At 46.3% G+C, this 24,302-nt stretch overlaps 1 protein-coding gene across 6 annotated transcripts in view; it reads left to right on the top strand.

Moving 5' to 3' along the window:
• Positions 1–24,302, top strand: part of LOC137374385 (BEN domain-containing protein 2-like) — a 140,285-nt gene that overhangs the window by 28,018 nt on the left and 87,965 nt on the right. For 5 of the 6 annotated variants that reach the window (XR_010975814.1, XM_068040398.1, XM_068040400.1 and 2 more), the window contains 2 exons: positions 7,303–7,553; positions 23,878–23,964. Coding sequence is in view for 5 of the 6 variants with exons in the window: in XM_068040398.1 (XP_067896499.1) it covers positions 7,303–7,553; positions 23,878–23,964 (338 nt within the window). In the remaining variant the exon portion in view is untranslated. Of the gene's footprint in view, positions 1–7,302; positions 7,554–7,917; positions 8,346–23,877; positions 23,965–24,302 lie in introns of those variants that run through there. The other variant, XM_068040403.1, reaches the window with a different exon arrangement.

The following is a 24,302-nucleotide window of genomic DNA, read 5'->3' as shown; positions in this document are numbered from 1 at the left end:
GCAGGAGTTCCTCAGTGTAGTGTCCTGGGCCCAACCATCTTCAGCTGCTTCATCAATGACCTTCCTTCAATCATAAGGTCAGAAGTGGGGATGTGCAATCATCAGCGAACAATGTTCAGCACCATTCGCAACTCCTCAGATACTGAAGCAGTCCGTGTAGAAATGCAGCAAGACCTGGACAATATCCAGGCTTGGGCTGATAAGTGGCAAGTAACATTCGCGCCACAAAAGTGCCAGGCAATGACCATCTCCAACAAGAGAGAAACTATCCATCTCCCCTTGACATTCAACGGCATTACCATCGCTGAATCCCCCACTATCAGCATCCTCGGGGCTGCCATTGACCAGAAACTGAACTAGAGTAGCCATATAAATACCATGGCTACAAGAGCAGGTCAGAGGCTAGGAATCCTGAGGCAAGTAACTCACCTCCTGACTCCCCAATGCCTGTCCACCATCTACAAGGCACAAGTCAGGAGTGTGATGGAATGCTCTCCACTTGCCCGGATGGGTGCAGCTCCAACAACACTCACGAAGCAAGACACCATCCAGGACAAAGCAGCCCGCTTGATTGGCACTCCATCTACAAACATTCACTTCCTCCACCACCGACGCACAGTAGCAGCAATGTGTACCATCTACAAGATGCACTGCAGCAATGCACCAAGGCTCCTTAAACAGCACATTCCAAACCCGCTACCTCTACCAACTAGAAGGACAAGGGCAGCAAATGCATGGGAACACCACCACCTGCAAGTTCCCCTCCAAGTCACGCACCATCCTGACTTGGAACTATATCACCGTTCCTTCACTGTCACTGGGTCAAAATCCTGGAACTCGCTTCCTAACAGCACTGTGGGTGTACCTACCCCAAATGGACTGCAGAGGTTCAAGAAGGCAGCTCACCACCACCTTCTCAAGGGCAATTAGGGATGATCAATAAATGCTGGCCTAGCCAGCGACGCCCTCATCCTTGAATGAATGAAAAAAAAAAGTCCATGTGGGGTAGGCACACCCACAGTGCTGTTGGGAAAGGGTTTCCAGGATTTTGACCCAGTGACAGTGAAGGAACAGTGATATAGTTCCAAATCAGGATGGTGTGTGACTTGGAGGGGAACTTGCAGGTGGTGGTGTTCCCATGTATTTGCTGTGCTTGGCATCACGCCTCAGGAAGTGTACATTGGCCTTGGATGGGGTACAGTGCAGATTCACCAGAGTAATACCAGAGCTTGGATTAAGCTGGATGTATGCAAGTGAGATTCAGTTTTATATTTTGAATTGATTAGGGCTAGCTCTGAATCTCCCCATGTCTGGGTTGTGTTTCTCTCCAAATTTCTTGACTTTATTCATTTATTTTTCAAGTCATTTAAGACATCCCTCAGATTAGTTGGCTTAGCTGGTTAATATTTATCATATAATGACTTTTCAATAACAGTTCAGCACAGCCAGCCTTCTTTCAAATCTTAAAGGAGAGGGTAAGTATGCATGTAGGATACATGCTCACATACCTCCTAGTGAATATTGTAGCATTAGAGGCCTTGGATGCCTCTCAGCCAGAATGGCATGTGACACTGAAAATCTGGGAGAAAGTGGAGAGTACAACTGATTTGTATTTTAATTCCAAGTTTAATCATTTTGTATCAGTATAATTACACTGCCCGAGCAGTGGCCTTGCACTATGAAGTCGTTCGCAGGATTGAGATTAGAGTGTTCTTTGTGGCATTACTGCTCCCTTTGCCCTTCAGTGCATCAAACTGGTGTGCTCACTCTTCTTTCCTGTGACATGCATCCCTTGACTTTGTCATAACAACCCATTTACTTCCTTATCAATAGCGGTCACTATCCTTTTGAGAAACTGCAGTTGGCCTAAAGCCTGGGTTATCCAGCAGTGCTTTAATTGTTTGCATTACTTGTACATACTATACTGCTTTTCATTGCAGAGAGATTGTATAACTATTGTAGTTAGAGAAGATTCACACTCATTAGTTACATAGCACCATGGAGCCTAAACTCTGGTCTTGAGAAATGTCGACAGTCAGCTACTGTTCCAGCATAATTGGATGAATCCCAGCACAGCAATTTTAGATTCACTATGAATTACAAATGTCTTACAGTCCACGCTTCTATCTTCAATTAAATAGGAAAGTACATTTTGTAAAAAAAATACATAAATCAATTGCAAAAATCGTAATGGCTAAATCATAACAATCTAAGAGTCTGAAAGTTGAATGAACTATTACCCAGCTGGTGGTCGCATCTCTTGTTCAGAGTATACAACAGGCTGAAGTCATTCTCAGCATCACATAACTACAAATTCCCCAACGCACGCATTAGATAAACACTCGGAAGCTGTCACTTACAATACTCAGGGATGAGAATTTTCACTTTTTGAAGACTAATTACCACGGCTGCAGATTTTCACAGAAAAAGTCAACAGAATCACAGAATTCAATCCCTAAAACCCATAAATATCCCATAACCTCATGTAATAAAACAGAATTCCCACTGGTTCATCCGTCACTGTAGATTAGTGGGGGAACAATCTTGGGCAGGATGGTGTGTGGCTTGGAGGGGAACTTGCAGGTGGTGGTGTTCCCATGCATCTGCTGCCCTTGTCCTTCTAGGTGGTAGAGGGCGCGGTTTGGAAGGTGCTGTCCAAGGAGCATTGGTGAGTTGCTGCAGTGCATCTTGTATATGGTACATATAGCTGTCACTGTGCGTTGGTGGTGAAGGGAATGAATGTCGTGGATGGGGTGCCAATCAAGTGGGCTGCTTTGTCCTGGATGGTGTCGAGCTTCTTGAGTGTTGATGGTGCTGCACCCATCCAGGCAAGTGGAGAGTATTCCATCACACTCCTGACTTGTGCCATGTAGATGGTGGACAGGCTTTGGGGAGTCAGTATGTCAGTTACTCACTGCAGGATTCCTAGCCTCTGATCTGCTCTTGTAGCCATGGTATTTATATGGCCACTCCAGTTCAGTGTCTGGTCAATGTAGGTTATTGCTAAGCAAGTGCCACTTGATAGCACTGTCGACGACACCTTCCATCACTTTACTGATGATTGAAAGTAGACTGATTGGGCGGTAATTGTCTGGCTTGGACTTGTCCTGCTTTTTGTGTACAGGACATACCTGGGCAATTTTCCACATTACTGGGTAGATTCCAACATTGTAGCTGTACTGGAACAGCTTGGCTAGGGGTGCGGCAAGTTGTGGAGCACAGGTCTTCAGTACTATTGCCGGAATATTTTCGGGGCCCATAGCCTTTGAAGTATCCAGTGCCTTCAGAGGTTTCTTGATGTCACGCGGAGTGAATCGAATTGGCTGAAGACTGGCATCTGTGATGCTGGGGACTTCAGGAGGAGACCGAGCAGGATCATCAACTCTGCACTTCTGGCTGAAGATTGTTGTAAATGCTTCAGCCTTATCTTTCGCACTGATGTGCTGGGCTCCCCTATCATTGAGGATGGGGATATTTGTGGAGCCACCTCCTCCAGTTAGTTGTTTAATTGTCCACCACCATTCACGACTGGATGTGGCAGGACTGCACATCTTAGATCTGATCCGTTGGTTATGGGATCACTTAGCTCTGTCTATCGCATGCTGCTTGCGCTGTTTGGCATGCAAGTAGTCCTGGGTTGTAGCTTTACAGTTTGACACCTCATTTTCAGGTATGCCTAGTGCTACTCCTGTTGTTAATAAATACAGTGACTATTTAAGGCCCCAACACAGATTCTTGCAGGACACCACCGGTCGCATCCTGCCCATTATTTCTACTCTCCGTTCTGTTGGCTGAGTGGCAGGAGACAAAGAGAAAGCAGGAGACTGTAGAAAGGCAGAGGCAGTCAAATGGATGGCCTCAGTTTTGGAAAGGAAGGAATTAATGAGTTTCTGTGATCCAGAATCAGAGGTAGGCCTGCATGGTTTGGTGGAGGGAGATTGGAGGAGGCAGTTAGTGATGGCACAGAGGATATTGGGGTTGTCCTTTCCCTGGAATTATAAGAGGAGTTCTCCAGAAGAGGTGATTATGCCATCAGGCAGTGGACAGTCAAGCAGCCGCAAGATGCCTCTGCTCTGCATAAGGAATTTTACATTGGAATTGTGAGTCGGGGCCTATCTTGTTTGCTTTCTAACATCCTGGTAGTCACATGATGCAATGAAACAAAGGTGTTTGTTGTACCAGGGAGAGTAATGGGGGTAATTGACCATGTACGATCTCGTGGAGGTGAGGGCTTTGAAAGTAAGGGCAAGCTTGCTGGAGTTGCCAATACTAGTGTAGGTGTCACCCCAGAGGAGAGTGAGTGAGTATTTCTCACAGGCCCTGGCAAGGATATTAAAGGATAGTTTTTTTTCCAGAGTGTAAGGAAAAGGTGGAGGACCTAGAGATTGTTGAGGGTACATGCATAGAAAAAGAGATGTTGAAATGATAGAAGGTAGCCCAGTAAAAGACTGTGAATGGAAGAGTTTAGGCAGGGCCAAGGTTGAACCCGAAAAAGAAGGCAGCCAGTTTGGAAGAGAAGAACAGGGTAAGATGGGAACAGGTTGCAGTTGCTGAGGACTTCTTAGTGCAAAGGCTAGCTGGGACAGAAAGGAAGTGTTTTCATCAGGAAGTCTTTGTGGGGCTTGGAACAGGGAGAATATACAATAAGGTGCTTAAGGAGAGGTAGGAAGGCTGTTAGAGGATGAGGCATTTAAATGAGAAGATGTCAACTGAATTTCCACTATGTCAATTAGGCTACGGCACATGCTGGAATGTGTATCTCAGTGTGAGGAGCAGGGATGGGGGGACAGGAATCATCCTTGTTGAGTAAGGTTTTGATGTGGGTCAGGATGCCAATAATGTCATTCCAGGGTGAAGTTGTGGATGAGAGGAGGGTTTTTTTTTTAATTCATTCATGGGATGTGGGCATCGCTTGCTTAGGACAGTATTTATTGCCCATCCCTACTTGCCCATGAGAAGGTAGTGGTGAGCCACTGCCTTGAACCGCTGCAGTCCATGTTGGGTAGGTGCACCCATAGTGCTGTTATGAGGGGAGTTCCAGGATTTTGACCCAGCGACAGTGAAGGACCAGCGATATAGTTCCAAGTCAGGATGGTGTTCCCATGTATCTGCTGCCCTTGTCCTAGGTGGTAGAGGCCGCGGGTTTGGAAGGTGCTGCCTGAGGAGCCTTGGTGCATTGCTGCAGTGCACCTTGTAGATGGTAAACACTGCTGCCACTGTGCATTGGTGGTGGAGGTAGTGAATGTATGTGGATGGGTGCCAATCAAGCAGGCCCGCTTTGTCCTGGATGGTGTCGAGCTTCTTGAGTGTTGTTGGAGCTGCACCCATCCAGGCAAGTGGAGAGTATTCCATCACACTCCTGACTTGTGCCTTGTAGATGGTGGATAGGCTTTGGGGAGTCCAGAGGTGAGTTGTTCGCCGCAGGATTCCTAGCCTCTGACCTACTCTTGTAGCCATGGTATTTATATGGTTACTCCAGTTCAGTTTCTGGTCAGTGGTAACCCCCATGATGTTGATATTGGAAGAGTTAGCGATGTTAATGCCATTGAATGTCAAGGGGAGATGGTTAGATTCTCTCTTGTTGGAGATGGTCATTGCCTGGCACTTGTGTGGCATGAATGTTACTTGCCACTTATCAGCCCAAGCCTGGATATTTTATTTATTGATACAGCACTGAAACAGGCCCTTCAGTCCACCAAGTCTGTGCCGACCAGGAACCACCCATTTATACTAACCCTATCGTAATCCCATATTCCCTACCACCTACCTACACCAGGGGCAATTTACAACAGCCAATTTACCTATCACCTGCAAGTCTTTGGCTGTGGGAGAAAACCGGAGCACCCGGCGAAAACTCACGCAGTCACAGGGAGAACTTGCAAACTCCGCACAGGCAGTACCCAGAATCGAACCCGGGTCCCTGGAGCTGTGAGGCTGCGGTGCTAACCATTGCGCACTGTGCTGTCCAAGTCTTGCTGCATTTCTACACAGACTGCTTCAGTATCTGAGGAGTCATGAATGGTGCTGAACGTTGTCAATCATCAGCAAACATCCCCACTTCTGACCATATGATTGAAGGAAGGCCATTAATGAAGCAGCTGAAGATGGTTGGACCTATGACGCTATCCTGAGGAACTCCTGCAGTGATGTCCTGGGGCTGAAATTATTGACCTCTAACAACCACAATCATCTTCCTGGGTAAGACTCCAACCAGTGGAGAGTTTTTCCCCTGATTCCCATTGACTTGTTTTCTAGAGCTCCTTGATGTCAAATGCTGCCTTGATGTCAAAGGCAGTCACTCTCACCTCACCTCTGGAGTTCAGCTCTTTTGTCCGTGTTAGTTGACTGATGGGGCGGTAATTGGCTGGGTTGGACTTGTCCTGCTTTTTGTGTACAGGACATAACTGGGCAATTTTCCACATTGCTGGGTAGATGCCAGTGTTGTAGCTGTACTAGAACAGCTTGGCTAGGGGCGGTGGAAATTCTGGAGCACAGATCTTCAGTACTATTGCTGGAATGTTGTTAGGGCCCATAACCTTTGCAGTATCCAGTGCCTTCATTCGTTTCTTGATATCACGTGGAGTGAATGTAATTGGCTGAAGATAGACATCTGTGATGCTGGGGACTTCAGGAGGAGGCGAGATTACCAGAGAGTGGACATTTTGCTGGGTACTGCAGAAGGGATGCATTGTTGTGGTCTTAATGAGGGACTTGATAAGGAGATGCTGATTCCCGCGGATTACAGCAGAATAAGCACCAAGATAGGGGCATAGCGTATACTGGATGGCGGTTTTGTATGCAGATTAACTGCACAGAGATCGGTGTCAGCTAGCAGATGTCAGGCCTACTTTGTGTGCACTTCATTAAAACAATGTTTCATGAAGTGACCCTTTAAATGAGGATTTCTCTAAATCGCAAAAAAGCATTTAAAGTATTGTGTGTTCCACATCTTTATATCCATATTGCTGCCTATATAGAATGGTTACTTCCTTGGTTGCTTCTTCAATAAGTAGTGCACATGCTGCATGAAATATTATGATCTAAAATTGCCATATTCTTAATAGGAATTTTTGCACCTGTCATTTCTTACACATTAAAATATCTCCAGTCACCTTTACTGTAATTACCCTTGATATAAATCCGAGGCTTTTTTGTGTCAGTCTACAATCATACATTTTAATAGTTTACCAATTTTGACCTATGATGTTTTGCATATCAATGAAACTGAAGGCTGCATTTGTGCAATATAAAGTGTTGCAGATATTTATAATGAAACATTAACAAAGGCTGTTGTCATTGCAGTGAAAAATACCAGAAGCAATAACCCTGGGGAATGCAGCACCGCAGAAATCAATCTATCTGATGTGGAACCTGAAAGCACTGGTTACCAGGAGCAACCTCTCACTGACAGTAGGCATGCTGGGATCATTGCTCATCAACTGTGTGGGCTCCGATCAGGCAAAAGGAAAACATTTGCTCCATCTAACAGCCAGATGGGCAGACCAGGCAACTACAATGAAGTAAGATTAAAAAAGAGGAGACTGCACACTATGGTAAGTCATCATGCAGAACAGTATGAACCAAAATATGTAGAGATTTGGTTTAATTCACCCTGATCCTGGTACATTTTTCGCATCTCCTATTTGAATGGCTGATTTGAAGGTCATTCTTTACGTCTTTTATTATGTTAGACATTGCGGATGCTGATTAACTTGCTGAGGCGCAATTGATTTTGGACTGTGGGTGGTTTCCTCGTGGGTGGTGTGCATGGTTTGATCATTCACTTCGACAGACTCCATTAAAAGATAAGCATGGCAGGTTGTGACCTTTGACCATATACTACACTGATTCTTCGATGTCACATGATATTGATATCAAAACCAGGTAATTTTTCAACCAGACCTGCCAGATTATGCCAAAGTGAAGCAAACAATACAAATCAGAGTAACAATCAAATGACACGAGCAGTTCCATCCACTTTTTTGACAGGATGTGGACATGGCTGAGAAAGCATGACAACAGTGCTGGTCAGAGGAAGTGACTTGGCTTTTCTGGGCCAGATTTAAGATGTGGGAGTGGTGGGGGAGCTCGACTGTTGCCAGTAGTGCAATTGATATATTTTTCAACAAGTGCATGAGGCGTTACTGGCACAGGCCATCCATCAGTTCCTGTCTCAAACTCGTGGAAGACCTGACTTAGCCGATGGGGCGGAGGCCCTTCTTCCTTCCTGTACCTGTAGGTGATGGAAGGCCTGATGGAAAATCTTCCCTCAGCCTCTTTGATGCAAAGTCAAGACAACTATCTTCCTGATGCATTTCCAACATCACTGGAACGGGAGCCATCAGGTATTTGTATGGTTCGTATACTTAAAATGCCACACTGCATTATAGGTAACACTAATGTGACAGTTGTGTTTTTTTTTGGTGTAGCTTATTTAAAATGCTTTACTGTTGTGTTTCCCATTTTGAAGTTATTTCCTTCCCACATATTGGGTCTTTCCCACATGCTGCCAGCATTCTCCTGCAGAACTTTGTCAGTCACACTGGAAAGTGCACAAATTTGACCTGGAATAATGATCCCTCAGATCTTCCCTCTACATCTGTGGCAATGACTTGCCTCTGTTTTATGCCTTTCCAGCCTTTTCATCAAGATTGGGAATTTGCCATGTGCATCCATGCCAACAGTCAGCAGGCATTAGGCATTTCTAGGGTAGTGTCCAAATGTACAAACAGAATCAGCAACGCTCCCATTGAACTTCCCTTTCTCAGGAATTCCCATTCACCGTGTTGCAGCTAAAAGAAGTAGAGGCTCAGCAGGAGTGCTGAGAAGCTTGAGCAAGGTAAGGGAGGTGCAAAGATTACTAACATGAACAGGGAAGAATGGTGCCAGCATGAGGAGGGGATGTAAGATGTAGCATGAACAGGGAAGAAGGGGTGAAGGGTGCCAGCATGATGAAGAAAGAGGAATGAACTTGGGGAGTGTATGGGAGAAAATTTAGTGCCAGCATGAATTTGGTCAGGAGAGGGAACTGAAGGGAGTTAAATAGTGCCAGTGTGTACTGAAGGGGAGATGGTGCAAAGTGCCAGCTTGAACAGGGGCTGTTTGGAGTGGTGGACTGTCTCTGTGAATTGAGTGGAGTGGGATGAACTCTTTGCTTCCATTAAAGAGCGAATGGAGCCTCTCTAACTGTGCAGGTAGCTTTTGGAGAAGTGACGATATGTTGAAAATGCAAATGTTACTTGTATCCCTGCCTCTCAGCGGATGTGTGGAGTGGGAGGCGTGGCAGGAGTGTGTACAGTTCTAACTGTGTCACTTACCGTGCTGATGCTCCTTTAGTTATTAAGACCAGAGGCACACCCCCTACTTAAACAATTTCAAAAGGACAATTAATTAGATCTTTTGCCTCCCAGTAGTCAATTTTCTGCTGCTGGAAAAAGCTTTTAAACTGTAATGAAAAGAACCTAATTCCCAATTGACAAATGGAGAGTGGTTTTCAATAAAATGAAGCACATGTCCCTTTTTTAACCACAGCTTGCATTCATGTCGTATTTTTAACTTAAAAAAACATCACAAGACACTTCACGGGTCAAGCCAAGAATGGGGAGATTAGGAGTCGTGACTGACTTCACAAAGAGCTGGGTTTTGAGGAGGTTCTTTAAAGGTGAGCGAACTGGAGAGCTTTAGTGAAGGAATATCAATTAATAGGACCCAGGCAGCTGGAGGTCTGCAATTAAATGTGTGCTCAGGAAAGGATTGGACAAAAGGCCAAAGTCAGGATTGGAGTGTCTGGGGGTAGGGGGTATATAGGGCAGGGAGAGATTGAGTAAGGTGAGACTGTGGGGGTGGGGTGGGATTTAAAGGTGCCGATGTTAACTTTAATGCATCAAGGTGGGTGATGGACAAGTAGGATTTGGGTGTGGGGCAGTATACTTGTGGCACTGTTTTGGACAAATTGGAGTTTATGGCGGGTGGAGGATGTGAGATCAGCAAGGAAAACATTTGAGTTATTCAGTCTGGAGGTGGTCATGGAATGTGTAAAGTTTTCAATAACAGGGAGCGCTGAGTTAGGGATGGAGGTGGGCCTTGTTCAGGGAGTGGAAGTATTTCTTTTAAAATAAGAAAATGCAATATATTCACTGTAGAATCCATAATACTGGAAGAGACAACACATTTTGTCAGCAGTTATAATTCTCTGCAACAGGGATATGCTCCCCATACTCCCCAAGAAAATAAGTCATGTTTTCAAAACTTGCCCTTCATCAGTCTTTTTATATACTTCTGCTTTACTATCTCCTACATGACCAAAGGAAGGTAACTTTAGATACAAGCACATATCGCATTGCATTTCACAGAAACCTAGAATGGCTACAACGCAGGAGGCCGTTCGACCTATCGTGCCTGTGCTGGCTCTCTGCAAGAGCAACTCCCCTAGTCCCAACACTTGCCTTTTCCCTGTAGCCCTGCAATTTATTTTCTCTTCAGATAATTATCCAATTCTCTTTTGAAGGCCTTGATTGAACCTGCCGCCTCCAAACTCTCAGGCAGTGCATTCCAGATCCTAACCACTTGTTGCATTTCAAAAAAAAGTTTTTCCTCATGTCGCTGTTACTTCTTTTGCCAGTCATCTTAAATCAGTGTCCTTTGATTCTGGATCCTTCAGTCAATGGGAACAGTTTTTCCCTATCTATTCTGTCTAGACCCCTTTTGGATTTTGAACACCTCTATCAAATCTCCTCTTAATCTTCTCTTCTCCAAGGAGAACAGCCCCAGCTTCTCCAACCTATCCATGTAAATGAAATTCCTGATCCCTGGAACCATTTTCGTGAATCTTTTCTGCACTCTCTCTAATGCCTTCACATCTTTCCCAAAGGGTGGTGCCCAGAACTGGACAGAATACTCCAGTTGAGGCCAAACCAGTGTTTTACGCAGGTTTATCACAACTTCCTTATTTTTGTATTCTATGCCCCTATTGATAAAGCCTAAGATGCTGTATGCACTATTAACTGCTCTCTCAACCTGTCCTGGCACCTTCAATGATTTATGTACATATACACCCAGTTCCTTCTGCTCTTGCACCCCCTTTAGAATTGTACCCTTTAATTTATATTGCCTGTCCTCGTTCTTCCTACCAAATGAATTACTTCACAATTTCCTGCATTAAATTTCATCTGCCACTTGTCTGCCCATTCCACCAGTCTGTCTATGTCTTCCTGAGGTTTATCACTATCCTCCTGACAGTTCACAATACTTGAAAGTTTTGTGCCATCTGCAAATTTTGAAATTGTGCCCTGTACACACATGTCTAGGTCATTAATATATATCAAGAAAAACAGGGATACCAAAGAGCCCTGGGGAACCCCTCTCTATACCTTCCTTCAGTCCGAAAAACAACCGTTCTCAACTAATCTCCGTTTCCTGTCACTCAGCCAATTTTGTATGCATGCTGTTCCTGTCCCGTTTCTTCCATGGGCTCTAACTTTGCTGACAAGCCTGTTATGTGGCACTTTATCAAATGCCTTTTGGAAGTCTTCGTACACCACATCAATCGCATTACCCTCATCAACCCTCTCTGTTACCTCATCAAAAAGCTCAAGCAAGTTAGTTAAATACAATTTACTCTTAACAAATCCCTGCTGGCTTTCCTTAATTAATCCACATTTGTCCAAGTGACGATTAATCTTGTCCCGAATTATCGTTTCTAAAATCTTTCCCACTACCGAGTTTAAACTGACTCGCCTGTAGTTGCTGGGCTTGTGCTTACACCCTGTTGAAGCAGGGTGTAACATTTTTTAAAATTCTTTCATGGGATGTGGGCGTCGCAGGCCAGGCCAGCATTTATTGCCCATCCCTAATTGCCCTTGAACTGAGTGGCTTGCTAGGCCATTTCAGAGGGCATGTAAGAGTCAACCACATTGCTGTGGATCTGGAGTCACATGTAGGCCAGACCAGTTAAGGACAGCAGATTTCCTTCCCTAAAGGACATTAGTGAACCAGATGGGTTTTTACAACAATCGACAATGGTTTCTTGGCCATCATTAGACTAGCTTTAAATTCCAGATTTATTAATTGAATTCAAATTCCACCTTCTGCTGTGGTGGGATTTGAACCCATGTCCCCAGAGCAATACCTGGGTCTCTGGGTTACTAGTCCAGTGACAATACCAGTACGCCACCGCCTCCCCTGAGAATTTGCAATTCTCAGTCCTCTTGCACTACCCCTGTATCTAAGGAGACTATGAAAATTATGGCCAGTGCCTCTGCAATTTCCACCCCTACTTCCCTAAGTATTCTTGGATGCATTACATCCGTTCCTCGTGCCTTATCAACTTTAAGTACAGCCAGCCCATCTAATACCTTCTCTTTATCAATTTTTAGCCCATCCAGTGTCTCAACTACCTCCTCTTTCACCATGAATTGGGCAGCATCTTCTTCCTTGGTAAAGACAGATGCAAAGTAGTCATTTAGCATCTCAGCCACGCCCTCTGCCTCCATATATAAATGCTCTTAGGTCCTTAATCAGCTCCACTCCTCCTTTTACCACCCTTTTACTATTTATGTGCCTATAGAAGACTTTTAGATTCCTTTTTATGTTAACTGTGAGTCTCTTCTCATACTTTTTCTTTGCTTCTCTTATTTGTTTTCTCACTTCCCCACTGAACCTTCCATATTCAGCCTGGTTCTCAATAGTATTAGCCACCTGACATCTGCTTCATCTTGCTCTCTATCTCTTTTGCAATTCAGGGAGCTCTGGATCTGTTTGCCCCACCTTTCCCATTCATGGAATATACTGTGACTGTACCCGAACTATCTCCTCTTTAAAAGCAGCCCCTTGTTTAGTTACAACTTTGCCTTCCAATCTTTGGTTCCAATTTACTTGAGCCAGATCTATTCTCACTCCATTGAAATTGGGACTCAACCAATTAATTATCTTTACTCTGGATTGTTTCTTATCCTTTTCCATAGCTAACCTAAGTCTTATGCTCTGGTTGCTGTCCGCCAAATGTTCCCCTATGTCACTTAACCTACCTCATTTCTCAGAACCAGATCCAGCAATGCCTGCTTCCTCATTGTACTGGAAACATTCTGATGTAGAAAATTCTCCTGAAGACACTCTAGAAACTCTTGCCCCTGTGTGACCTTTACACTATTACTATCCCAGTCTGTATTAGGATAATTAAAATCCCTCTTAATAACTACTCCATAATTCTTGCACTTCTCTGTAATTTCTTGGCAAGTTTGTTCTCTATATCTTTCCCACTAGTTGGTGGCCTATTAGAATACCCCCAGCAATGTAATGGTACCTCTATTGTTTCTTTGCTCTAACCAAATAGATTCTGTCCTTGACCCCTCTAGGACATCCTTTCTCTCCAGCACAGTAATGTTTTCCTTAATCAATAAAGCTACGCCTCCTCCTTTCCTTCCTTTCCTATCTTACCTGAACACCTTGTATCCCAGAATATTTAGTATCCAGACCTGCCCTTTTTTTGAGCCAGTTCTTTGTTATTGCCACAACGTCATATTTCCACGTGGCTATTTGCACCTGCAGCTCACCAACCTTATTTACCATACTCGGCACATTCATATACATGCACAGTAAACCTAATTTAGACCTTATTGCATTCCTTCCTACCCTGACCCCTTCCTACCCTGACCTCAGTATTTCCGACCATAGTGCTATCTGTCTATCCCAATTCTCTGAGCACCTTGGTTTTCCTCTCTTAAATTTACCTCCTGGTTCCCACACCCCTGCCAAGTTAGTTTAAACCCTCCCCAATAGTACTAGCAAATCACCCTGCAAGGACATTGGGCTCGGCTCTATTCAGGTGCAGCCCACCTGGCCTGTACAGATCCCATCTCCCCAGAACCGATTTCAATGTGCCAAGAATCAAGCCCTCCCTCCTGCACCATCTTTCCAGCCACACTTTTTCGTCTGCTGTATCCTCCTATTTCTGTACTCACTTGCGCTTGGTACTAGTAGTAATCTGGAGATTACTACCTCCGTGAGTCTGTTTGACAGATTTCTGACTCATGTTCTTCCGACCCCTGTATCAGAGAGGATGCATCTGTTGCTAGGCCTTTCATTTCAGCACTAACATAGGCCCCAAGAATCTAGCTTTGCAATCCAAGGAGGACAAAGGGCACCGATCTGCCCAACTGAGACCCACAACATGTCCAAATGACCTTGATAGTAATGACTTGAAGATTGCTCACTTACTGTCTAATAAAGTTTAAAGCATATCTTTCTAGTGTCCTTGTAATTTTTACATTTTGGCTTTGTTGGGCTATGACTTCAACCTTCTTGTAAATTCCTCAGGAATTTCTGTCCACTGGAGCAAACAATGTGGGATAAAAAGTAATCCAGCGACTGACCGATTTGAAGTAATTTGTCAATAGGGAATGAAAATATGAATTGAAACCTTTTTCAAAGTAAATCTCATTGGAACTACGTTACGGCCAGGTGAGGAGGGGATCTCAGGCTCCTCTCTTGTCCTTCCTCTTTTGACCGAAGGGTTCACCATTACTCTTCGCCCTCAGATCTCTGTTTAATATGTTTTGCAACAACAATGATTGACATACTGTGTTCAACTCCAGCATCACATTTTACACAGAAATCCTAAATTGATCTTTTTCTCTGCTGCAAACTCCAGGTGCTGTGGCACTGACACGAGCATGTTGAATTTTGACAGGAATATTATGTCCAACCGCCTCGAGGATAAATTAAGCAGCACTAGTTGAAGATTTCCTTCAAATAATTTGATACTTGTAAGTGTGCCAAATTTTTCTTTGTCAAACTATTAGAGAACAGGGTGGGGGAAGGACTTTTTGCTATGATCAGAACGTTCAGGCTAAAGAGAAAATCCCTTTTGCCCTGAAAAAGAAATTGATGCAATAGGTAGCAACTTTTTGGTTGAATTTTATTCTTGACTAGACTTTCTTTGGCCTCCTTGTCTTGAGAGACAAAGGGTAAACGCCTAGAGGTGGTCAGTGGTGTGTGGAGCAGCGCCTGGAGTGGCTATAAAGGCCAATTCTAGAGTGACAGACTCTTCCACACGTGCTGCAGATAAAATTAGTTGTCGGGGCTGTTACACAGTTGGCTCTCCCCTTGCGCTTCTGTCTTTTTTCCTGCCCACTGCTAAGTCTCTTCGACTCGCCACTTTTTAGCCCCGCCTTTATGGCTGTCCGCCAGCTTTGGCGAACGCTGGCAACTGACTCCCACGACTTGTGATCAATGTCACAGGACTTCATGTAGTATTTGCAGACGTTTTTAAAGTGGAGACATGGACGGCCGGTGGGTCTGATACCAGTGACGAGCTCGCTGTACAATGCGTCCTTGGGGATCCTGTCATCTTCCATGCGGCTCACATGGCCAAGCCATCTCAAACGCCGCTGGCTCAGTAGGGTGTATATGCTGGGGTTGTTGGCCGCCTCAAGGACTTCTGTGTTGGTAGTACGGTCCTGCCACCTGATGCCAAGGATTCTACAGAGGCAGCGAAGATAGAATGAGTTGAGACGTCGCTGTTGGCTGACGTACTTTGTCCAGGCCTCGCTGCCGTCGAGCAAGGTATTGAGTACACAGGCTTGAAACACTCAGACTTTTGTGTTCCGTGTCAGTGCGCCATTATCCTACACCCTCTTGGCCAGTCTGGACATAGCAGCGGCGCCTTTCCCATGCGCTTGTTGATTTCTGCATCGAGAGACAGGTTACTGGTGATAGTTGCGCCTAGGTAGGTGAACTCTTGAACCACTTCCAGAGTGTGGTCGCCGATATTGATGGATGAAGCATTTCTGATGTCATGTCCCATGATGTTCGTTTTCTTGAGGCTGATGGTTAGGCCAAATTCGTTGCAGGCAGCTGCAATCCTGTTGAGGACTTTCCTTACTTTGGTCTTCGCTCTTAGTCAGGCAAGGTTGAACAACTTGCCATCTGATTTTGTGTGGAGGAAAATTCCTTCTTCTGAAGACTTGAACGCATGTGAGAGCAGCAGGGAGAAGAAGATCCCAAACAGTGTAGGTGTGAGAACACAGCCCTGTTTCACGCCACTCAGGATAGGAAAGGGGTCTGATGAGGCACCGCTATGCTGAATTGTGCCTTTCATATTGTCATGAAATGAGATGATACTGAGTAGCTTTGGTGGACATCCGATCTTTGCGAGTAGTCTGAAGAGACCACGACTGCTGACTAGGTCAAAGATTTTGGTGAGATTTATGAAAGCAACGTAGAGAGGCATCTGTTGTTCACGGCATTTGTCCTGTAGCTGGCGAAGGGAGAACAGCATGTCAATGGTGGATCTCTCTGCTCGAAAACCGCACTGTGCCTCAGGGTAGACACGCTCAGCCAGCTTCTGGAGTCTGTTTAAAATGATTCGAGCGAAGACTTTCCCCACTATGCTGAGCAGGGAGATTCCACGGTAGTTGTTGCAGTCACCGCGGTCACCCTTGTTCTTATAGAAAGTGATGATATTGGCACCGTGCATGTCCTGTGGTACTACTCCCTCATCCCAGCACAGGCAAAGCAGTTCGTGGAGTGCTGAGAGTATAGCAGGCTTGGCACTTTTGATTATTTCAGGGGTAATGCCATCCTTTTCCAGGGGCTTTTCCACTGGTTAGAGAATCAATGGCATCACTGAGTTCCGATTTTGTTGGCTGTGCGTCCAGCTCATCCATGACTGGCAGAGACTGGGCTGCATTGAGGGCGGCCTCAGTGACAACATTTTCCCTGGAGTACAGTTCTAGGTAGTGCTCCATCCAGCGGTCTATTTGCTTGCGTTGGTCAGTGATTGTTTCTCCTGATTTAGACTTGAGGGGGGCGATCTTCTTGATGGTTGGCCCAAAAGCTCTCTTAATGCCATCATACATTCCTCTGATGTTTCCGGTGTCAGAGGCCAGCTGAATACGACTGCACATGTGTTGCCAGTAGTCATTGGCACAGCGCCTGACTGTTCTTTGTGCAGCGCTTCTGACTACTTTAAGTGCTCCGGATGTTAACTCACTGGGGGCTTTCTTGTAGTTCAACAGTCCAGTGCGCTTAGCGGCTATGACAGGTTCCAGCTGTTCAAAGTGAGATTGAAACCAGTCTGCATTCTGCTTCTCACATTTGTCAAAGGTGGTCATTGCTGAGTCATAGATGGCGTCTCTGATATGGGCCCACTTCGTCTCCCTGCAGGAGTGTTTTTAAGGGCTTTTTCAAGTGAATTTAGTAACTTATGTAACAGCTGTGGATAAGAAATTCTGTTAGTGTTGATGCATGGGTAGCCCTTATGCTTGGAGTGATGTAGCTTCTTTGGTTTGAGTCTAACTTTGCTGCACACCAGGGTGTGGTCAGTGTCACAGTCCGCACTGTGGAAGCTGCGTGTGATTTGGACATTGTTTATAGAGGCTCGCCTTGTGACGATGAGGTCCAGCTGGTGGCAATGATGTAATCTTGGGTGTCTCCATGAAACCTGGTGACAGGGTTTAGTATGAAAGAACGAGTTGGTGATGCAGAGGTTGTGATAGGTACACAACTCCAGCAGTCTCTGTCCATTCTCATTCATCCTTCCAATGCCATAGCGCCCAAGGTAGGAGGGCCATGATTCATGGTCGGCCCCAACCCTGGCGTTGAAGTCCCCCAGCAGGAACAAATGTTCGGTATTAGGAATGCTACTAAATATATTATGGAGTTCCTCGTAGAACTGGACTTTAACTTCAGGTGGGAAGCAGAGTGTTGGAGCATAGATGCTGAGTAGATGTACTGGACCAGAGGCAGTATGCCTTTGGATGGACAGTATGCATTCCGAGCCATTTGAAAGTGGCTCAATCATGCTGAGTAAAGAATCTCTGATGGCAAAGCCCACTCCATGCTGTCTTGGTTCTTCAGGATCCCTACCCTGCCAGAAGAAGGTGTCGTCTTGCTCTCTTAATGATCTGCTCGCAGGGAGGTGTGTCTCCTGAAGTGCTGCAATGTCCACATTGAGTCTACTGAGCTCGTTGTTAATGATGGCGGTCTTCCGAGAGTTGTTGATTTGTGTAAGGTCATCTGACAGGCCAGGACACATAGTTCTGACGTTCCAGCTTGCAAAACGAATGGCTGGTAACTTCTTTCCTTTTTTTGTTGTGCTGTTTGGTGCGGTGTTACAGTCCACTTGTTGGGTAATGACCCTGAGCTCCAAGCACCCATTGAAGCAGGTGGACTGTGACGGGACAGAACCTTTCTGACTGGGGGCTGCCCAGTTTGAGGCGGGCGGTAGCTGTCCAGTGAGATGCGATGACCTCTCCCACCGACAAAGGCAACCCGTGGCACCCAATCTCTATGCCAATTGAGCTGGACTTATAACCCGTAACTGCTGCCTTCTGTATTGACTAGACTGCTGCTTATGAAACTACCAGTACTAAAAGAGTTAAATTATGAGGAAAGGTTGCATAGACTTAGCTTCTATTCCCTTGAATATAAAAGATTAAGGTGTGATCGAATTGAGGTATTTAAGATGAATAAAGGAGTTGATAGGGGAGATAGAGAGAAACTATTTTCTCTGGTGAGGATTCCGGATCAAGGGTTGTAACTTTAAAATTAGAGCTTGTCCATTCAGTATTGATGTTAGAAAGTATTTCTTCATACGAAGAGTAGTAGAGTTCTGGAGCGCTCTCCCAAAAAGCTGTTGACACTAGTTCAATTGAAAATTCCAAAACTGTGATGAATAAATTTTTGTCAGACCAGGGTTACGGAGCCAAGGTGAGTAGATGGAGTTAAAGTACAGATCAGTCATGGCCTAATTGCATGCTGGAACAGGTTTAAGTGGCTGAATGGCCAATTCCTATTCCAATGCTTGTAATGCACAAATTGTTTTGAGGGGGTTTTCTATCTGTTTGATTCAGCAATGTGAAGCAGTGATTCAGGTCCCTTCATAAATAAAATCCCAATAGTCCATTTCTAGGGTCCTAGATTTTAATATAGGGATTGGGAGTTAAATGGACTCAAGTGACAGAGATTTAGAAACCAATTTACTTCCAGGGATGAACGTACAAGAAGCAATGGCCGGGGCTTTATGCTGGCAATGGGGGTCTCCACATCTGGAAAAAGTGACTCGGGAATCCCGCGTCGTCTCTTTTCCGGAAGGCCCACCAGATGTGGTGCCAATCAGGCACTTTAGTGGACAGCGGCGGACCTTCCACAGGACCCTGCTGCCGGAAGTCCCGCCGTTGGAGAGCTGCCGGCCAATCAGAGGCCAGCAACTCTTTAACTGAGCAGCGCCACCACATTGGCGGAGGCCGCTGCCGGAAAAGCACCTACTGGAGGACCAGGAGTGCTGTTGAAAGCAGGCGCAATGTGATTTTCATATGCAAAGGGCCTAACTGGCCCGAGGCAAGTTCAGCGCCCAATAAGCGGCACCATGAGCGGCCTGGAGGCAAGACCCAGTAACCAAGGGCCCTTTGGAAAAGCGAACGGCAGCCATGACTGGGCTTGCTGTTCACTGATGAGATGGAACAGCAGGGTTCTCAGAGAGCCAGCGCTGGCACGGGAAGGTGTCCACAGGTGGCACCAGGGTTCTCCAATGCCTCCCTTGAGGCTTTAACCGACACTGTGGCAGACAGGAGAGAAATCTTGTTCCTGGCATCTGGAAAAAGAAACACGCTTAGAAACACAGAGGGGCCTGGATGGAGGTGGCAATGGAGCTCAGCAGCCGAGGAGTGACCAGAAGGACGTGGGTCCAATGCAGAAAAAGATTCAGTGACCTGATAAAGTCTGGTAAGGTGAGTGGTATGTGACAGCCAGGTGACAAGTCACCAACTCTGTATACAAGAGCATGCAGATGAGTTGAGGAGACTGAGTGTCCACAGTTCTCCCTAACATTGTCGGATCAAATGCCCAGTTGCATCACTGAGACGTGAGTAGCTCTCACATACGAGGCACAATTGAACAGGAGGTATCATTGAGGAACGCAACAGCTCATGTGAAAGTTATGCTGGAATAGATGAGGGATGGCAGCCTATTTATAAATCATTCCCCTCTCATCCTGCAGGGCAAGAGAGCACACAACCCCTGGGAAGTGATTATGAGGGTGGTGGTGTGCCGGACCTCCACACTCTGACCCCAATGTAGAAGGTGGCGCTGAAAATCATGAGGCCCTGGGTAGTGGCAAGACAGGAGGCCGTGAAGAGCGGGGTCATTTGGTAGCTCTGTCTTCAGGTGAAGGGCATGGAGGAAACTCCTGCCCACTACACGCTGTGGCTACACAACTACAGTCATCTATGGGGTTGGTTGTGCTGAGGCACCTGCTGAGTAGCCCAAGTTCTCATCTTGTGTTTCCCACAGAGCCAGTAGCGGAGTGGGAGCAGAATGTTTCAGCACAGTCGTCGCTGGCCTCCTCGGCAGGGGGGATACTTTACAGAGCCAGCACCATCACATCATTCCTCTGCGCCATCCACCAGTGCAGACACACTCCACTTGGTTGGGCCTCATTCAAGATTGGAATGAGGAGCACTGGGTGAGCAGCACATCACGAGTGAGCAGGAGGAGGAGAGTGAGGCAGAGTCAGCTGAAGGCAGTGCCCCTCAAGGGAGGGATGACAGACACAGCTGTGCTCCGCTGGGTGACGATGCTGGGCCTCAGGTGTCACAAACAAGGAGGGTTTTTCTGGAGCATCAGAGGCAGATGACTTCCTGAAAATCAGAGGTTCCTGAGGCATTGAGGAGCCACGGGCAGACAATGGAGGAATCCATACAGCACATGTGCGTTATTGTGACTCAGGGTTTTGAGCGCATGAACTCCTCCCTTGAGAGAGTGGCCAACCTCTTGGAGAACTATATGTAGAACCACTCTGAGTGGATGAAGGAGCAGTGCACTGAGAAACACAGGAAGAGTGACATTCCCTGTCGCATGGACCACTCAATGTCACTGGCGCAGAGGTGGTCTGAGTGGATGCGAGCTGCGTCCCAGCTGGTGGCCTCATCCAGCTTGCAAGGGTGCCATGAAAGGACTGAGGCAGTCAAAGAGAATGATGAAGGGACCACCCTCGGGGGGCACCGGCGTCATCCCTTGCCTCCTTGGTCACTCCGACTCAGGAGACATCCATGCCATAAGACCCTGTGACAGAGGCTGTCCCTGCATTGTTGCAGTACCTGTGGAGGAACCCCTACAGGCACCTCCTAAATGAGGATGGAAACCACAGGCATCTCAGCCGGAGGCAGAGTCAAGGGAACAGGTTGCCTCCACCTCATCCTCCGCCACAGGGGGAGCACCTGTGGAAGTGGACGGGAATGCAAAGTGCCACGTTGTTAGTTGTACTTTGAGTCACCTGGGTGATGATTTATCAGTTTGTTTGTTCATTGACTTGCCTGTAATAATGATTACATATGCTTTCGATCAGATTTGTGTGTTAATATTGCTTGATCTCAAAAGGGAACTGGAGTTTGTTAGGTTGTGGGGTGGGGGGGGGGGGGGGGGGGGGGAGGGAGTACTGGGGGGTTTGTTGTGGTATTATGGCTGTGATGTGTGAGAATATTGGTGGTGGAAACCCCAGTCTCAGTGGTTTTGGGTGGCACTGGGATTCTTCAGATGTGTGTGTGCTTGCTGGATGATTTCTCTGTCGAATGGAAGGTGAGTTACAGAGTCATAAGGCCTGAGAAGCAATCATGTGAAATGTTGCCGATAAGCATGCCCATGCCAGCCTGCCGATCACCGTGAGGCCTGGACGACCTCAGCAGTCTTCCTCCAATGTCTGGGAGCCGGGCACCTCTGGCACACACCCTTCATCCTCCTCTTCCTTCTCTTCCTCCCCTCCATCCTCCTCTGAGGAAGAATGGTGTTTCAGGACCTCCTCGTCATCCAGCTCCAGGCCTCTTTCTATAGTCATGTTGTGTAGTGTGCAGCAGACAACCCCAATATGAGACACCCTGGCGGGCTCGTATTGGAGGGCACCACCTCACCAGTCAAGGCAACAGAAGCTCATTGTCAAGATGCCAATGATCTGTTCAAAGCAGCTTTGTGTTAGGAGGTGACTCTGGTTGTAGAGCCTCCCTGCATCTGTATTTGGGTGCCAGACGTGTGTCAGGAGCCACCTCCTCAGAACAACCCTTATCCCCCAGCAGCCATCCAGCGAGTCTGGATGTGGGCCTGAAGAGGTGCAGCACCTAGGACTCTCACAGAATTAAGGAATCACGATAGCTGTGCAGGAACTGAGCGCAGACCTGCCAGATTTGCTTCCTGTGGTCACAGACCAGCTGGACAGTCAATGAGTGGTAGCCTTTTCTGTTCAGGAATCTGACTGGCTGGTTTGTTGGTGCCTGTTTGGCTCGAAGGGTACAATCGATGATCCCCTGAACCTGAGGGAATCCCTCAATGGAGGCAAAGCCCAAAGCTCTCTGTGCTTGCGCTGGCCTATCTGTGTCAAAGTGGATGTAATGCCCCACCCTCCAGAGTAGGTCATCCATGACAGATGGCCTGATGAACTGCCAACTGTGAGATGCCACCCAGATCCACACGCAGCTGATCCCTAGAATGACCCAGATGTATAAAACTTCAGGGCGACAGTGACTTTGATGGCTGCAGGTAGGGGACTGCCATGGGGGCGGAGAGGCATCAGGTCATTGTGGATCAGAGCGGAGATATCCGAAACCATCTGCTTGTATTGGCGCAGTCTTGCTCTGTCATTTGCAGGTAGCTGACTCTTGACTCCAATGTCTTGGGTGGCGTCTTCTTCTCCATGCAGCCCCTCACTGTGCTCCTCTGGCCTCCTCCTGACCAGGAGGATGCATCTGCTGAAGCTCATCCATTCTACCCATTATCAGAGTATCCTGCTCCCATGTCAACTCCCTCAGCTAGTGCTTGCTTGCCAACCTGATGCCAGCAGCCTCACATCCCTCTCGAGTCCTACCACTCAAAATGCAAGCCTTTCAGTGCCAGCAATGCTAACTCTGTGCTACTGTTTGAGCAGCAGAGATTTATTCTCCCCTACTTAAGTTTGTTGACCAGTGCATCCATTAGCCCACGTGGTTCCCCGCTGCAACCTGATGTGTCCCAGACACTCCATTTTCCCCATGCCTCCCCATTGAAAATTTCAAACTGTTCCTCTGAAGCCTTTTAATGAGCTCAACAGCCACTTAATTGGAGGCGTGCGGGTTTCTGGCTCTTAGCCCTACACCCCCCACCCCCCCATCCCACTTTGAAAATCGCGTCGTGTTCTGGAGGTGTCGGACTCTAGTAATGCCTTCCAAGAGCGCGATTTTTAATTCGTGCCCGTACCTGCACTCACCCCCACAGCCAATTGCAAATCCAGCTCCATACATCTCCTTCAGTGGAAGGGGAAACTTGTCCACAGTTTCCACTGAGTCACAGTCATGCCTCTTATCGGTGCAACAGTGAACGCGCTGCGGCAGGTAATATTGTGCACGATCCCGGGTGTATGATCCAAGGTCTCTGAGAGGCGAAAATGAGGGGAACTGGCCACTCTGTCTTCATAGATGCTCCCAGAAATGGGTTCACATCATTAAACATTAAGATTTAATGCAACTCACAAATGATAATGCTGAGATCAATATTGCTCTGTCTTCTGAACAAAATATACTCAATGTGTCAACTTGTGCTCTGATGTATAACGGAGTACTTGATTTTGGCTATAATATGAAACTAATTATCTGTTTTATTAATTTACTGCCAATATTCTGTGTAAGGCAATACAACGTGGAACCTTGCAAAAATTGTCAGTAAAGATCACCAAGGGCATAACCATTTAATACTTGGCGAAAGACTCAGATAATGTATTTAGATAATAATGTATTTAAGTTTTCAGAAACACTGCAGCTCAAAATTCTAAACTTTCAGTGCAGAGTAACACAAATCCCTGGCACCTACTTCAGCGCTTGCATTATTTCAACACATTACTCATGTTTCTGTTTCTTTAAGGTAAGACCTGCTCCAGTAAGGAGACTATCAGATGATGAAGATTATGAAGAGTACTATGATGAGGAATCTGATGCAATGCCTGACAGTGTAAGCATGTAATCTTGCATGAAACAAATGCAACATATCTCATGGCTATGCTTTCAGTCACCTTTCCTAACTCTCCTTCCATGGCTCGACATCTGGTCCTTAACTGAGCTTAGTCGCTATTTTCTACCCCCTCTGTAAAGTGCCTTGGGATGTTTTCTATATTAGAGATGCTATTGTATATAAATGGAAACTCTTGTTCCTGCCACATGGGGTTGAAAGTTTCACCACCATCTTCTCAAGGTCATCTAGGTAGAGGCAATAAATGCCAGCGAAGCTCACATCCTGTGAAGAAATAAATAATGTAGTTCTTTTAAATTAATGGAAGGACAGATGAAAGC

The sequence above is a fragment of the Heterodontus francisci genome, chromosome 10 (assembly GCF_036365525.1).
Source record: "Heterodontus francisci isolate sHetFra1 chromosome 10, sHetFra1.hap1, whole genome shotgun sequence".
In the NCBI taxonomy this organism is placed as follows: domain Eukaryota; kingdom Metazoa; phylum Chordata; class Chondrichthyes; order Heterodontiformes; family Heterodontidae; genus Heterodontus; species Heterodontus francisci.
Note: the sequence above shows the minus strand (reverse complement) of the source record. Positions and strands in the feature narration are given on the sequence as shown.